The sequence below is a fragment of the Cicer arietinum genome, chromosome 1 (genome assembly GCF_000331145.2).
Source record: "Cicer arietinum cultivar CDC Frontier isolate Library 1 chromosome 1, Cicar.CDCFrontier_v2.0, whole genome shotgun sequence".
In the NCBI taxonomy this organism is placed as follows: Eukaryota; Viridiplantae; Streptophyta; class Magnoliopsida; order Fabales; family Fabaceae; genus Cicer; species Cicer arietinum.
In genome coordinates, this window is record NC_021160.2 from 41,208,920 (window position 1) to 41,226,967 (window position 18,048).

The 18,048-nt window shown below is 28.0% G+C and overlaps 1 protein-coding gene and 1 long non-coding RNA gene across 4 annotated transcripts in view; both read right to left on the bottom strand.

Annotated features, from left to right (window-relative positions):
- The window catches only part of LOC101510422 (protein neprosin-like), a 2,237-nt gene extending 1,530 nt beyond the window's left edge, over positions 1-707 (bottom strand). Inside the window, exons 1-3 of the mRNA XM_004488807.4 lie at positions 540-707; positions 363-449; positions 75-269 (exon numbers count right to left, since the gene is read on the bottom strand). Coding sequence (XP_004488864.3) covers positions 75-269; positions 363-449; positions 540-686 — 429 coding nt within the window. The 5' untranslated portion in view covers positions 687-707. The remainder of the gene's footprint in view (positions 1-74; positions 270-362; positions 450-539) is intronic.
- A 10,838-nt stretch (positions 708-11,545) lies between these two features.
- LOC101512888 (uncharacterized) lies at positions 11,546-15,070 on the bottom strand. 3 transcript variants are annotated; one of them, XR_001143265.3, is made up of 5 exons: positions 14,548-15,070; positions 12,978-13,062; positions 12,767-12,849; positions 12,597-12,665; positions 11,546-12,032 (listed from the first exon to the last, which is right to left on the bottom strand). It is a non-coding gene; the product is annotated as an uncharacterized lncRNA (long non-coding RNA). The 3 variants fall into 3 exon arrangements; XR_189375.4 differs by having other exon boundaries at positions 12,597-12,675; XR_001143266.3 differs by having other exon boundaries at positions 12,597-12,675; positions 12,767-12,872.
- Positions 15,071-18,048: the final 2,978 nt, after the last annotated feature.

Consider the following 18,048-nt stretch of genomic DNA (forward strand, 5'->3'; position numbering starts at 1 on the left):
TATATATATATATATGTGTGTGTGTTTTTTTTATACAAAGAAATTAGAAATTTAATTATACAGAGAAAACTTACATGACTAAGAGAGTTAGTTTGAGTTAGGACATGATCATTGAATAAGGATTTGCCACTAATGAGATCATCTTTGGTTATCCTCCGAATAGGGACAGTTTCTTTTGGACATCTAACTTTCTCAATCGCGTAAGGGGATTTTGTTGGTGAAGTCTTCACATTTGTTTCACTGATGTTTTTTCCAAAATATGCTTTTCTCTGAACCCAAAGAAAGAAAAACAAACATTGAAAGAGATAAAGTATGAGTACCAAAAGACAAAAATTAAAATGGAACCCAATAAAATAATTCACCTGCAATTTATGATTCTTTAGCAAAGGATGATCAAAAGCCGGTTGTTTGTTAATATCAACACAATCAACTATGTATCCTGACTTTGTCTAGAAAACACCAAAATGAAACAAAAAGAAATTATTAAATAGGAAGATCATATTAAACTTTCAATAATCTAATATATGTATAATTAATACATGAATACTCTTGATAGGAGGCTTGTTGATGAGGTTTAGTTGTTTCTCTAACTCCATATCTTCTTTCAATGTACTATGCATACCATCTGATGTGTGACTAGTAGTGCTAGTCACCAAACACAAAACTAAGAACAATGTATACATCATTTTCACAATTCTCTTGTTCTGATGATGGGTCATCATTTTGTATATTGTCTATTAATATATCATATTCCAAAACAAATTAGAAACAAAAAGGTAAAATATCTAAATTTATTAAATATTGTCTAAATTAAATTGATTGGTCATCATTTTTTATATTGTCTATTAATATTTTGTTTCATATAAATTTATTACATCTTTGACTAAATTTAATACATAACTTTGACCGTGGAAAAAATAAAGACTAAAATTAACAATATTGCTACCTTTTTTTTATTATCTACCCCCCTAAGTTTTTTGTAAAAACAAAATATCTAAAATGTCTATGTCTGTTATTATTTCATATGCAAACTTAATTTCTGTGTAATTACGTGAACTTAATTTATTTACACCTCATTTACGTAACTAAGATCATGTATACATTCACTGATTTCACGTATGTTTACGTTAAATGAGTTCACGTAGGTGTACGTGAATTGTGTTCACGTATGTGTACGTGAATTGTATTCACGTATTGCATGTGGATTCTTAAACTTCATTGAATACTATAGCCAATCCAAGGATAAAGCCACTAAAACAACTGTCTCGAGGATTTATCTTTAAGAAAATTTATAGGCTTAATTGCACTTTTGGTCTCCCTATTTTAGGTGAATCGCGAAAGTAGTCCCATCATTTTATTTGTCCCCAATTTTAGTCCCTCAAATAGAATTTGAGTCTAAATCATGATGAATTATCATTTTTTTAATGACGTGTCCAAAAAATGGTGACGTGGCAGACGTCTATGTGGATTAATAGTCATTATTATATTATTCCAAATTAAAAATATACAATTTTTGTTTTTAAAAGCATTATTATATTATTCCAAATTTTAAAACAAAAGTCAAAATTAAAAAACATATCAACCCCAATTCAAGGCAAATCAGCAAGGCATGTGACCCTAAAATCAAAAATCGACCACTTGTTCATCATCATCAGTTTTTATCTTCTTCTTCATCTTCCCTTTTCTTCCTCTTCTTCTTCATCTTCCCTTTTCTTCGTCTTCTTCTTCATATAAAAATTTGTTTGCTTATCGCTGAACAATGGAATGTTGTTTGGTAACTGTGTTTAGGAATATTATAACGCAAATCAATCTATGTTGGAGCTGGTTTTTGTACCAGTCGAAGAATGGGTTTCACGCAGCGATGAAGATATTATTGATACCACCATGTCTGAACTTGCCAAACTATTCCCTGATGAAATTTCTGCAGACCAAAGCAAAGCAAAAATTGTTAAGTACCATGTTATACCACGCATCGAATGATGATATACCGTGGTCGATTTTTTATTTTAGGGTTCACATGCCTTGCTGATTTGGTTGAATTGGGACTGATGTGTTTTTTAATTTTGGCTTTTGTTTTAAAATTTGGAATAATATAATAATGACTTTTTAAAACATAAATTGTATTTTTTTTTTAATTTGAAATAATATAATAATGACATTTAGTCCACATAGACGTCTGTCACATCACCATATTTTTGACACGTCATTAAAATGACAACTCATCATGATTTAGTCTCAAATTCTATTTGAGGGAATAAAATTGAAGACAAATAAAATGGGAGGACTATTTTCGCGATTCACCTAAAATAGGGGGACCAAAAGGGCAATTAAGCCAAATTTATATCATTAAATTTCACAAGCACATTTTTTTTACCAATAAATCACTCAAAATTGTATCAACTAGCAATAACCAAGAGAAATTATTAGTTGTATCAACTAGCAATCTCTCAAAATTGCGGTTCAATAAAAGTTTCAGTTTCTTTTTATTTTTTTATTTTTTTATAATTTTAAATAATATGATTCATATTTTCGAGTTTACATTTATATATTATATTAATATCGTATGATATTTCTTTTACAAGTGATAATAATGTCCATTGATTTTAATATTTGTTGAGATAATGTTAAATTTATATAAGATTTTATCGGTATACATATTTTCAAGTTTACATTTATATATTATATTATTTATTAAATTAATATAATTAATATCGTATGATATTTCTTTTACAAATGATTATAATGTCCATTGATTTTAATATTTGTTGAGATAATGTTAAATTTATATAAAATTTTATCGGTTTTAGTTTTAAGAATATTAGAATGTGATGTGTTTTTATTAAATAAAAAAAAAATTAAGATTTTTTTATTAAATAAAAAATTTGTTTTTTAGGGAGGCCTAGAACGCTTGTTATAACACCCAAGTGAACTCAATTCACTTACATCTACGTGAAATGTTAATTTACTTACACTTACCTACGTAAACTGAATTCACGTATATGTGATCTCAATTACGTAAATAAGACGTACGTAAATTGAGTTCACGTAGTTACACATAAAATAATTTTACGTACGTAAACTGAGTTCACGTAGTTACACATAAAATAATTTTACGTACGTAAGTTGAGTTCACATATGCGTTCGTGAATTCAGTTCATGTAAGGGTTATAAATGTTATAAATAGATAAGAATATTTTAGATATTTTGTTAATATAAAAAAATTGAGGGGTGTAAGTAGCTAAAATGGAGGTTGAGGTAGCAAAATTGCAAAATTAATAGGTTTAATTGCAGTTTTGGTCTCCCTATTTTAGCTGAATCGCATATGTAGTTCCTCCATTTTGTTTCTCCCAGTTTTGGTCCCCTAAACAGAATTTTAATTTGGTCCAAAATTTGATGGAGTTTTATTTTTTTGCGTTTATTTAAGTCACACCATGCCTCAAAATCTCGTAGTGCAACAATTGTAACTGAAATTTATGATCATAAATGGTGTGGTGCGGCTTAAAAAAATAAAATTTCATCAAGTCTTGTACTTAAATTCTGTTTGGGACCAAAACTGAAGAAAAACTAAATTATTTTTCCAGTTAAAATAGAAAAATTAATATTGCAATTAAGCCAAATTAATATGGTGAGCATGTCCCTTGTCCCTAAGCACCATGCATATTTTTCGATGTCATCATTGATAAAAAATAATGATAAGAGTGTGGGAGGTAAACCGACTCAACCAACTTTGACTGCCTTAATTTGTCGTGTGAAAGTGACACGTCGTCGTGTGATGCCTTAAACGGTCAGAAGATAATGGAATTAACTACTTCCCTATGCGAATATATGGTTTCGTCTTGCAAAGCAATTATTGGTGTCCTTTAGTGTAACATTTGTGTAGTTATATAAAATCAGTTCACCGTGTGACTTAATAATAAATAATGTGTTTAAGACGTCATTTCTCCATGCAAGGAGATGCTTTTGTGGTATTAAACTAACAACTATCAACATCACACATTTTTCTTCACCTTATAATGACAATGAAGTCATGCAAGTGTGCTATACATCAGTTTACCCCCAAACACTCATATCTTCTAACTTTAAACTTTACTTTCATTCCTATATCATTATGTGGGGTATTTTCTATTGTCGACAAGCCGCATTTTGATTTGTGTTTTTAAAAAACTTTTTGCTAAATGAGGAGTTATTTTGGTAATTCTCTTACAACAAAATATAAGTTTAAGTGAGTTTTTGTAATCATCTTTAAAATAAAGTTAATGTAAGATAAAAATATAGTTAAGGAGAAGAGGATAGACACAACAAATTTATCTAAGTTGTCTGACACTCCAAACCCCAAAATAACATATATAATAAGTTATACTAAATTTTTTGAACAAAATTCGAAGCGGATAAAGACAATTTGTTTCTAAGAAAATAAAAACTTTCATAACTAATTTAAGATATTATGTTTCTCAAAAATTAAAAGGAACACTATAAACTTTCTTCTTCCTATAAAACAAGACAATCTCCATAGACTTGATTTAACTATAATTTCTTAATTTAATTCTTAAAATTTACTACTATTTATATGGTTTTGATACAAATTTTTTTTTTTTCTAATTAAATAAGTAAAAGTAATATACAAATTACAACTCCTATTTCTAGTATCATATATCAGAGCGGGGTTTCTCCCAAACTTGAACTTAAAAACTCATTAACATGTAATAACTGTGATTTCACAAACACAATGTCAAACCAGTTAAACACAAACAACGAAAGAGGTGTGTTTCGAAATCATGTCTATAGTATAATATATGTAAGAAAAACATCTAGTTAATCATAAATAAATCATGTTATTTCACAAACATTCTTCAAGGAAAAAACATCACATTATAAAGTCAAAATCACTCAAGGAAAATCAATACATTTTGCTATAACATCAAATCATCTATGAGAAATTATTATCACACATGATACATATTAATCACAACAAAACAATCACAAGAAAATGCAATGTTATGAATGAGCATAAATTCTACTTCATATTTTGGTACCATTCTAACTCTGAAGTACTTGTTTATGAGGTTTCATACTATGCCACCGCTCGAGCGGACGAACAATTCAAAGTGGTCTTGTCCTCATAGATCATCTCAACTCAATCCAAGACACATACACGCGACAAACGAGGTATACGTGTGTTGCACGGTAGCTCTCGATATTTGGAGTGCTACCTCAAAGTCACCTTGGAATTCTCCACTCGAATACTTCCAAGGTCTAACAATTTTGCCTTAAGGCTCAATAGTAGACCGCCACGATCAGGCTCATTTAGTTGTACTTTCCCAAAATTACTAGGTTTGTCAGGCCCTACCTATATAATAACAAAATAATCTCTAATTCAAATATTCTCAACATCTATATTCTTCCCTCGATAGCCTAGATTACTCCATTAAAAACATTATCTTTACCACAAGTTGGAATCATCACTATTTCATCAATCATGGAGTTACTTCAATATTCTCATCACAAATTTATAAAGTCATTATCATTAATCATACATCAACATGATCACCATATAAACTCACCCCTTACCTTATTTCGACATTTTCTCAAACACAACAATCAATGGGATTTTCGACACTAACTACATATCAACAACATACAATGAACGAATCAAAATAAATGGCGAGTTCACAAAACCATCAAGATACGACTGATAAATTATGCAGAATATAAAAATCAATATTGAATAATTAGTAATAATTTAAGGAACAAAAGTGGAGTCAAAACGACGAGGAAAAACTGCAAAAAGGTCTCACCAACTCGTCGGAACGCCAAAAAGGTCCAACGCCAACTTTATCGAAAAATGAAAATGAGTAGTGCATCTAAAATTTTTCGATGAGAAGAATCTAAAATCAACACCAGTTTTTTGAGATGAAAAACGTGATGATCGTAATCGATAAAAAACAACTCGACCAAGAAAAGAAAGCAGCTGTTTCTGATGAAACAGAACCACAATTGATAAAATTAATGCGAAAAATGGATTCAGTGACCAATTTTGTGTAGTATTGAGGCTGTGATCGATTCAAATGGAAAATAATTTGTGGTAGTTAATTTGAGATAAGGGTTTACTCGATGCACATTACTTGGCTTATGGCATCTGCTTTTCGTTTTTTTTAATTGCAGGTGGAGGGGTGCAGATAGCAAATGTACAGGTACAAGAGTAAAACCGTAAGGCACTACACATGAGAGTGCATATTGAGGCAGAAATAGAAGTGTAATGAGCAACTTGCAAATGTAGGAAAGAAAAGCCTAATCAGTAACAATAATAGCCCAAATAATACACAGAAGTAGAAAATAGGGGTGTAAATATTCGTCTGGTCTAAAATTCACTTTTTAGTATTTTTAAAAGCCTTTAATAAATAAGTAACTTATTTTAATGATCGAAACTAGTTAACATTTTTACAAAATCTAATTTATTTTACTCATTTAATGTAATATTATTTTTTCTTAAGATAGATAAATCTAATTTTAACCAATACTCTCATATACAAAATAATAACTATAATTATTACTATAATATTTTTCAAATTAATCACATAAAATACATCATCTTTATAAAATAGTCAAAATGATTAAATAAATAAATATAACATCAACAATTTATATTAATTACTAAATCAAAATAAATATGTATAAAATCATCATACCATAGCAAATATATAAAAATAAAAATAAACAATATCAATATTACCAATATCTCAAGATAACTATTTGTAAAATAAATAATTAAAATAAGATATATTTAGAAATAATTAAATATAATTATGTGCAAACTTAACATTAATCAAACATACAAGAAAATATCACATTAATTACCAACTCACATATACACGTAAAATACTATTCTCTAAAATGTTTACACTAAAATACTATTATTTTTAGAAAAATGTATAAAATAATAAAATATAACATTTGTTATTTATATTACTCATTTAGTCAAATATGTACAAGATTAACACATTATAGAAAATACACATATAAAGAAAATTAATCATAAAGCTAATCAACATATATTCCAAAATAATTTTAACACAAAATTAATTATCTAAAATCTTATTTCATTAAGAAATATTTATTATACAACTTGGGGTGTTATATGTTCACTATTCAACTGGTAGTTACATCTAGTGTTTTCAACTTGGAGGATTTTTCACTAAAAATATTTTTCTCAAGCTTCTAGCTTAATATAATCAAGCTCTTGAAACATACATTAACTCAAACTTTTAGCTTAGTGCGGCCAAACTCTTAAGTAACTTCTCTCAAACTTCTAGTTTACTATAATCAAGCTCTAGGAAGTCACATTCTCAAGCTTCTACCTTAGTAACGTCAAACCCTTCAGAAACAATATTGGGCTATTATAATGTTCATAGTTACAAGGTAAAAGAAGTATATAAAAGACTGACTAGTAACACTGTCTAAAACTTCTATTTAAATAATTGATCGATTTAGTGTAGTTTGTAATGTTGTAAGTAGAATTATTTAACCAATTGAGAAACTTATTAAAAAAAAATAGATGGGTTTTTGTTTTATCTTTAGTACAAGGAATAGATTGAGTTAGTGGTTTGTAGTTTTGGTGTGACCCACCCGTATGAATGACTATCCTTTCGTGAAGATATTTTTTATCCATTCACCTTAGTATAGAAAAAGGGACACGAACTTCCTTGAGAATCATGAAGATCTCATATATTTATCATCGAGGAAAAAAAGTAAGCTTTGAAAGCACTTCCCAAATAAATCAAGAAAAAATCCTTCCCTTTAGCTTTTACCTCATACCATCTCTCTCCTTTACACCTCATATGTGACTAGAAAAATAAGCTTCCTCTACACACCTTTCTAGAAATTTAATTCCCTTGATTTTAAATTATATTTTATTATTTATTTATTTATTTATTATTATTATTATTTTTTTTTACTATTACTATTATTATTATTATTTTTATTATTACTATTATTATTATTATTATTATTATTATTATTATTTGTCTAAGGTATTCTAGGAATGAAAGTTAAAGATTAATCATTTAAAATATATCTGTAAAATGTAGTTTAATCTATAAATGTTAATATTGTTATATTAGATAATATATTTCTAATTTAAAATCGAGATCTCGCACCAATTATGCAGCAAATTCATTACCACTTACTTAAGAAAAAACAATTGTTTGGAAATGTGTTCAAGCACTATCTTTATACTATGATACATTTAGATTATATTTTTGGATCATTTTAGAACCAATTAAAAGATGGGTAACTCCATAATGCATATATTGAGTAAGAAAATTTTCAAGTGGTCACAAAAATAAAAATTACATAAAAAAAGCTTTTATCATAGTGATTATTTTCTATTTAAAATATTTATTTTCTATTTTTCTTTTATCAAATGTCACTCATATACGACACGGGTCTGACAGTAATTCAATATAACGACTAACTTTCAAAATTATTCCATCAACATTAACATCTTTAAAAAAATTGTTTCTCGAACAAAGAGAAGTTTCAAACTATTTTAATTAGATGCATTAATACATCCTAAGTTGTCTTGAAAACTTTAACTAATAAAGACTTAGAACTATATACACAACGCCAACGCATGACACCAAAGAGCCAAAATAAAATTTAGTAGGAGGTATTTAGAACTTATAATAATATTTTAGTAAAATTACTATATATTTTTATGAAAAAAATATTCTTTAGACATTTTATAATAAAAAAACATTTATTGAATTAATACAATGTGTATAATATTTCTTTTTCAATTAATAAGTCAATTATTTAATACTTGTTGAAATAATATTAATTTTGGATAAGATTTTGTTAGGTTTAACTTTGAAAGTATAGACAAATAGATAGATAGAAAGATAGAGAGATAGATATTAAATAAATTATTTCTATATTAGTTATAATAATAAATTGTTTTAGTATCCTTCTCATATTAAATACAAGGAACATTCATATATTTTAGGAGTATGAACAGTGACATCCTAACATAGTGCGTGAAATGATAACTACATCAAACAAGTATTTTATATCTCAAATCTTTCTAATCCACTTCACTTTAGTTTATAGCTAGTTTGTCTACTCATTCAAGTCTCAAATTAAAAAAATGCTAACTCATAATTCCCTGCACTAAATCATTTTTATTCCAAAAAACACTTATTTTAGTTATGTAAAAAACTAAAAATTTATAAACAAGATTTCACAGTTATCCATAATAATTCATATTAGTTATCGATCAATACAATTTTCAAATCTCATCCAATTTTAATTTAATCAGTTTAAGATCCCTACCATTACTAATCAATAAGCAATTCATAACGGTGAAAGATAAGCAGAGAATTCCAACAACTTAAAAAGTAATAAGATTTATAAGCAATGCATATTTCCCTATATATAAGGGGAATTGAAAATAGAATCCACCCATTCTTATAAGGAGTTATAATCACTAATCAAATTATTAACTTAAATAGAGTCTATCCATTCTTATTTTCTCGAAGTCACTTAAATATATATGTTTTTTAAATTTTTATATAGTCACAAGATTTTAAATATAAGATTTGCTAACACTAACAAAAATAAAAATAAAAAGTAAAGAGAAAAATATTAAACAGTCTATAATTTTTTAAATAATTAAATTATAAATTTTTATGCGTGAGGGCAAATCTTGTGCTTAAAATATTGTCACCACACAAATCTTTTTCAACATTATAGTAATTAAGCAAGTAAGTATATTCATGCCATAGATAATAACATTTAAGATGCAAGTCGCAATAACAACTTAACACACTAATAAACCAAAGATATTTAAATTGAAGTGAGAAGAATTAAAGGCTAAAAGTAATAAAACAATTGGAAGCAACTTAAATTTAATAGAGATTTTAACCCATAATTCATTAAGAATATCATATTCATTTACTTACTTAAGACCAATGTATTCCAAAATCCAAACATACAAGCATAAATATTACTATAAATTCAGTCATGAAATATATTCTTCAAATTAAGTACTCTTCAGCACATCAAAATATTATCAATAACACAATTAATCCTGCATCCCAACCACAATCTTACAACACAATACAATTTGAAGAATTAAAACAGTCAATAACCATTGGAATCCAAACTTAAACTATATTATTTTTCAAGAATAATCATTAATTGTTACACTAACATAAAATCTTTAAATGATTGGGATGTTTACAAACTTCCCTACCATAAACTTCACCTAATAGAACTTGTATCCTTTGCAATTAAGTATGATTGATCTCAAACTTCCAATAGGTGCAAACACCATCAAAAATACGCCAAATACAATCAGATGTAGTTTCACCACCATGATAAGCTGAATCTCTTTGGTTTGTATATTAAAAGCTACATGACACATGGTAGCTGAAAATTTAAGGAAGAAAATGAATAATTAATTGATTGAAATAGTTATATTATATCATATTAGATAAAAAGAAATAGTTAATGTTAGCTTACAAAGTATCAAATCTATTTAAATATGAACGATTTCATGGATCTTAACCATTTGATACAAAGTAAAAAATAGTTATTACATAAAATGGTTAAGATACATGGATCATCATATTTACAAGTTTAGATTTTATTTAAATATATGTTACACTCTTTAGTTTATAATATAAAATATATAACAAAATAAATACAACGAACCTATTTAACCAAGAGAACATATATAAATGCACATGGCTGGCTATATATATTTTTATAATATAATGGATGTCTCTATTCAAAACAAAAAAGAAATACATGGTTGTTATAAAGAAAAACAATAGTATGGTTTACACAATGTTGACGTTTAGTATGACAAGCAAAATATTTTTCCATCATAGTTAAGTGGATGTTATAGCCATCAATTTAATAAACAAATAAGTAAATGGCTGAGATGACAGAAGAGGAACTTGTATTTCAATTTTTGTGGCAATGTTTGAAAAAAAAAGGACATCCACTTTTTATTACTATAAATGTTTAGATTTTTATTGTTTTATTTTTAATATAGTTATGTGTTTATATTAATATGCAATACGGGTACTATATGTATGTATTAGAATTTTGAATTTTGTCGTGATTAAAAAGAAAATGTAAACTTTAATAATTGAAAAATAAAATAAAAAATACAAAAAAAATTCTAATTGACCAAAAAATTGTGAAATTTTAGAGATGTGCATATAAGACAAAAATAGATATTGAGTAAAAAGGAAATGTGTAACAAAATACCAAATTAAAAATAACTCTTCCATTTTGTTGGATAAATATGAATTAATTTATAATATCAAATTAAGCGTTAAATCAATATTTTGTTTGTTAGTCTTTGAAGTGTTCACTCTAATGTTAAATATAAGTAAAATTGGATTAAAAAAATTGATGTATTAAAGTAGTCTTTCGTTGGTATTAGAATAATTTATTAGATATTATTTAACATTTTAACTATTAAATTGATCTTTCGTTTGTCTTTTATACTTTTGTTAAGTCTTATTTAATCTTCGAATTATAAGCCAGTCTTCCAAATACACTATAAGAAAATTGATGGACAAAGTTTATCTAGAAGTCACATGCCGTTCTTAAATGTCAAAAATACTGAGTGACACCCGAATTTACCGAAACTTTATAAAGGGGTGTCTTGCTATGTTCCTAAACTGTCACTACATGTTTTGATGACTGTTACTCTATGTTTTTGATTTCTAACTACTATGATGATTGTCACTAAAAATTAGATAAATATAAATAACTATCTGATCTTGTGAAATGATTACGAAACAGAGCTTGTCAGATGATACTCGGTTGTGCTTAGATGACATGATAGATAGGTGAACTTCTCTGAGCACTAGAACTTTTTTGAAATGTTCCTTGACTCGAATCCAGCGTGAGAGGACGAGAGGGCTCAGTCTCACTGCCAACAACTGCATCACGGTTGTGCTTAAGATAGCACCTCTCCTTGCAGATCCACTTTATCGAAAGAAATTCAAACTTGACAACTGCATAAACCATGCACAAACAAGTAATGTGAAAACTAATAATTATCATATAAACAGATAACCTCGTTTAACCTTAACCAATGGGAAATATCATATATGCATGATAACAATTATACTACATACAACATCTATAATCATTATATTTGCCGATAAATAGAATAACATGCACTGTACCAATACACACCATAAAACTTAACAGTGTGGCACACGGAAGTGAAGCCTAGAAAATGGTATATAACATGTTTAAAAAATGCAGAGTTTTGAAAAATATTTACAGCACCTGCTAATCTTATTTTTCAGATGTGTAGAGAAACACAAGTGATACAACAATACTTTGAAATCGAGTCATGACCAAAAGAAACAAGATGCAACAAAACAAACTCATAAAAATACGGACCATATCATCTTTAGATTCAGTTAAGTCATTTGTAAGGTGTAACAGAGAATAACTAACAGGTTATTGAATGGTATGAAAATATATTCTAACAATTTGTGTCTGTAAACACCTCAATCAAAATAGTTAAACTATAGATCAAGGATGTGAAGTTAAAATAACCAAGATACCTGACTGTCCATCAGCATTTGGAGAAGCTAGTGGCAGACCAGAACTTGGCAGACCAGAACTTGGTCCAGCTGCAAGACCCTACGTCACATTGTCATTTCCAATGAAAATAAAATAACCTAATCTCAAAAATCATACATCTAATCCAATGAGATAATGCAACATCACTTACAATGGTACGTGAAGGAGGAGTGGCGATTTGAGACTGTTGATATATCAAAATGGTCCAATCAAAGACATAATCAAACTGGAATCCTGGAGCGACAAGGCAAGAACAACTAAAAATGACATTAAAATATAGTCCATCTAGACTCTAAAATCTTGTTTCATATAATGGGCATACATTATATGAACTAAAATATTGTTTCATCACTCAATCATACCTCAATAGAAGTAGAAACTTTCATCTCACGGATTCTCTCATACTTTTGCTTCTTAGTACCTGCTTTCAATCCATGCCAAGGCAGACTGCAGAAATACCAAATCATAAAGGTGAGAGAATTATTACCTTCCTCTTAAAACATACATAAGAACATATCCAAGTGACTCTAAATCATCCATGCGGCTTTGCGCTATTAAAGCACATAATTGACATCTTCAGGTCAAAATCAATGGTCATTAAGAAAGGATATTGATCAAATGAGATAAAGTTATTATGCAAGTATGGCATCAACGGGTCTTGGTTCAAACAAAGGCAAGTCATCGCGGACAAATTACTTAAAGAACTGGGGTAACAAGTAATGCAATGATTATAGAAACATATACAAATCAAAGGGCAGAAAAATAATCAATGTTTGGAATGCAAAACCATGATAATTTCCAACGCAAAGCAAAATTTGTTTCCGTTAGGACCCCGAGCTTTTGACGTGGGGATTTATTAGAGAAAAATAAAAGAGGGGGAAAAGGAATGCTTATGAGGCAGGGGATGGGGAAAGCATGTTACCCAATCAGTTGTATAGGGACTAAGGAGAGAGAGAAATGGTCATCTTTTGGAAAATCATTTGTTAGTTATGAACATAGGATATTGTTGTCTATAGGAGCCTAGCTTGTGGGAATTTGGATATTCATCCTTTTGCAGTTATCTTTCACTTCCATAAATAATACATTTCTTTATTTCCATTATTGATCTGTTTTTTCTTCAATTTACTATTTAAGTAATCTAATTTCACATCTTTCAATTATGTTAATTTTGAAGTTGTCGTTTCTATTACAAAAATACTCTCCTGCCCATTAAATAGTCAGTTATTTACATAAATAATTAACAATAGCATAACGTCTAGATATAGGACTTTCCCTGATTGTAGGTTAGTAACTGGAAAAGGTATAGATTTGTGTTTAACAAACTCACACTAGTAAATACTTTGTACCTCTAAGTTTTTGAAGAGGGAAGAAAACAGTTGTTTTATGACTCTAAATGAAGGATGACCCAAACAGCAGTTGTACAAAATGACCTTGTCCTTGTTGGTCTTTATTGATTTAGAAGAAAAAAAAGAGTTGGTATTGTTGAGTAGATTTGGAGAAAGAAATTGATTATCCAAGTAATAAAGACCATTCTATTCTCTAGCATTACCAATTGTCCTTCATGAAATTTTGTCTTTAAGGATACAAGATTTGTTGTAAAAAAATATTACATGATAGGTCTTGTGTTAGTTGTTGTATGGAAATTAATCTAGTGAACAGTGTGGGAATATGAAGGACATTTCTTAGAGTTAGGGATGAGTTTATTTAGACATCTCCTTGACCTGCTATAGTTATAAGGGTACCATATGTTGTAGATATTTTCTTGTTGCTAAGACAAGGTGAATAAGTGGAGAAGTGTGTAGGTAAGAGCGTCATGTGGTCAATGGCTCCAGTATCCAATATTGGTTATAGGTTATATCTGAAGCATTAAGTACAAAAGAAATTGAAACTTACCAAGAAAAGGTGTACTTATATATACCAAGGAACTAGTACCTATTGGTTTCTCCAACTTACTAAGAAGGGATTTAATCTTCTCTACTTCATGTTCACTGAGTCAGGTCAATCCACTTTAGCTTTCTTTAACTGCCATATCCGTAAAATTAGCAGACAAACAATATTAGAGACAAAAGATAGATCTATCAAACAAAACAAACTTCAAATATCCAAAAAATATCAACAAACTGTAAGTTCGAGCAAAAAGTATGTGCAACATAATGTGATCCCCCAAAAAAACGAGAAACAACTGATTTAGAATCTAGTTGAAAACAGAGGTTTAGAAGGTGGCATATGGGCATCACGCGCATAAGATGATGTCGCAAGTGGGCCTCACGTGCCGAAGTGGGCATCACGTGCGCGTGAATAAGCTATCGACTACGGTGCTTTGGGTTTTGGCCGATCTAGTGGAGGCAAGTCTTGTGGTGTGGGTGGTGGCGTGAATTAGGCGATCAAACGGACTTGAACAGTAACAGTGTGAATATTGAACACATTATGCCAGCGAACAGGCAAAAAAGAAATCTAAGTACCTTAAGCAGCAAAAAAGGCCATAATATATATATATATATATATATATATATATATATAATTGAATCCCTGTACTTGAGAAATATTTTTAATAATAAAACAGAGACAGATTTTGACACTGACATATGGGAACCAACTCCCATTGCATCTACTAATGCTAGTAAATACTATCTTCATTTCATTGATGCTTATTCTAGGTTTACATGGATTTATATTTGCAAACCAAGTCTCAAGTTTTATCTTGCTTTGTTCATTTCAAAAACTTGAATGAAAACCAGTTAGATCTCAAAAATTAAATCCCTTCAAACTGATAGTGGTAAGGAATACACTGCATTCTCCAAATTTTTAATCACTCATAGAATTAGTTGCCCTCATACTCATGAGTAAAATGGCTTTGCTGACCGAAAACATAGGCGCATTACGAAGGAATTTTGTTAATTTTGTGATTCTTTTTTGTTTGTTTTGAAGGAATTTATTTTATTATCTTAATTACATCCATTTTGTTAATAATAATTATATACCAGACTTTCTCATGCTTTGTTCAATTGAAGAGTCTAAATTTCTCTTAATGAAAACTTGTTATACGAAAATATAATGGAAATTAATTAAATGGTATTTTAGGTACAATAGAATTAAAGGATGGTACAATTGATTGTGTCTATTTAGCTTGGTGTTAAATAGAAGAAGCACTCACACATATTAAATGTAGAAAAGAGGTGTATTGCAGGTTCTAAGCTTATTTGTTTAAATTAAAAATAAAGAGGGTACCAAATATAAGGGAAATTAGAGATGGGTTATTAAAACAGTTGTTTTATTTTTTCAGCTAATAAATCGTGTTAATTATTAGTGGACATTTTTTTTATGGAAGTGGATATTTTGTTTTTCTTATTTGTAAGTAAATCGTATTAATCTTTTACAAACAACCAATCAATTGTTTTTAATAACCCATCAACTAGAAACCGTGGCTATTATTAGTTAGGAGAAATTCTAAGGTAAAAAACGCCCATATAGATCATCTTTTACAAACAACCGATAAATTGTTTTTAATAAAAATGACAATTAAAATCAATATGCTTATATAAAAAATAAAGTCACGTTCGATACAGTTAATTAGCCATATACAATATACATCAAGCTCAATTGTAGAGTATGCAAAAGATGAGTTATGTGAAGTTGATAATTGATTTAGGTTTTCTAAAATCAGACCACATAGCACTATTAATTTTTAGGCTTGACTTTCAACTTTCACTTGAAGGAGAAGGTGTTTTTGCAAGATGGGTGGATATTATAACCCAAATAGAATGTATTTAGGCTCAACTTCCATAAGATATTTTAGATGATTAATCTCTAATTCCTATTTATAGCATAAAAGAGAGTATATTCTATAACAAACTAATCAAAGACTTAGTCTAATGTATTTGACTAAATCATTTTAGAAATCGATGACTCATTATCTAAAATACTTAATAGAACCGAAACTTTGTCCTAAATTCATTCTATTTGGGTGATAAGTATAACAAACTATATTTTAGTATCAATTTACATGTATAGTATTATATTTTTTGATAATTAATATAATCATTATTTATCTATTCTCACATATATACTTTCATAATAGAACATTTAATTCAATTCCATAATAAACTTTAACATTGTCCCCTCAAAGAACTGAATTCAAATAGTAAAATGTTCATATGAAATTCAATAATAGAACATGGTACGATATGTTTAAATGGAGCATCTTTCTAGTTCTGGCTAATTTTATTATTTTTTTCCTTTATCATAGTTTTATCCACTAGATTTTTCTTATAAAGTTTTTAACAAAGATTTCATTAATCATAGTTTTATTTCATTGGATTTTTCTTATAAGGTTTTTAACAAAATAATAGTTTGTATATTCATTTGAGTTGATTTCTTGGATTTTGGTATAGTCCTCAAAAAAAATTATTTTATTTTATTTTATCTTTAATAATCTTTTAAAATACTACAAATAATAAGTGGTTGACTTGCAATAAAATGGTTAAAATATCAAGTTAATATGTCTTTACTATTTTTTTTTAAGAAAAAATTAATTTTCTTTTTATCAAAAAAACAATGGCATTATAAGTGAGATGCCCGTGTAGTTATTTATTTACAAAAACACAAAGCAAGGAATAGAAGGAAAACATGAATAAACTATCGGAATATACTATCACTTTGGTCCTTGATTTCATAAAAAATTCAAATTAATTCTTGCATAATCAAAATAGTATTTAAAAGATAACTTATTATCATGAAAGTTTATAAAAGATACAACTTGTAATCGAAATAATTGATAATCATTATAACGTCAAACAATAAACTGATTGATGTTTTAATTATTCGATAACTAATTGAGTCGGAGACCAAAGTGATAGCACCATACACTTTCAAGAACTAAAATAATAGATTAACCAAGACAAAATACATCAAACTACACGAGTACATTCTCTTTTTATAAGAGTTACAAAAGAGACTTGTATAACAATTCATCTATTGCATATTACTCCTTAAATTGGTATTAACCTATTAATTTAGTCTCACATCATCAATATTCAAAAATTATCTCTAAAATTGTAAAAGTTTAATCAGATAAGTCCATTTGTTAGTATTTATAGGACTAGAATGATATTATGTTGATAATATCAATGATTAATTTAAAACTAATTAAGATGATTAGTTAACATCATGCATTTCCATTAATATTAGTAACAATAAAGTTTAAAAACACTTTCGGTCTCCTTATTTGTCCAAAATAAATTTATAGTCATTTTATTTAAAAAATAAATTTTTTTGATAATATTAATGATTTTTGGTAATATTTTTTTGGTCTACACTATTTTTGATAATCAATCTTTTTCATTAATGACATGACATTTAAATAAAATTTGTATATTGAAAAAAATAATTTTTATGTCATCATTGTTGTAGTTAATTTTATTTATATATAAAGAT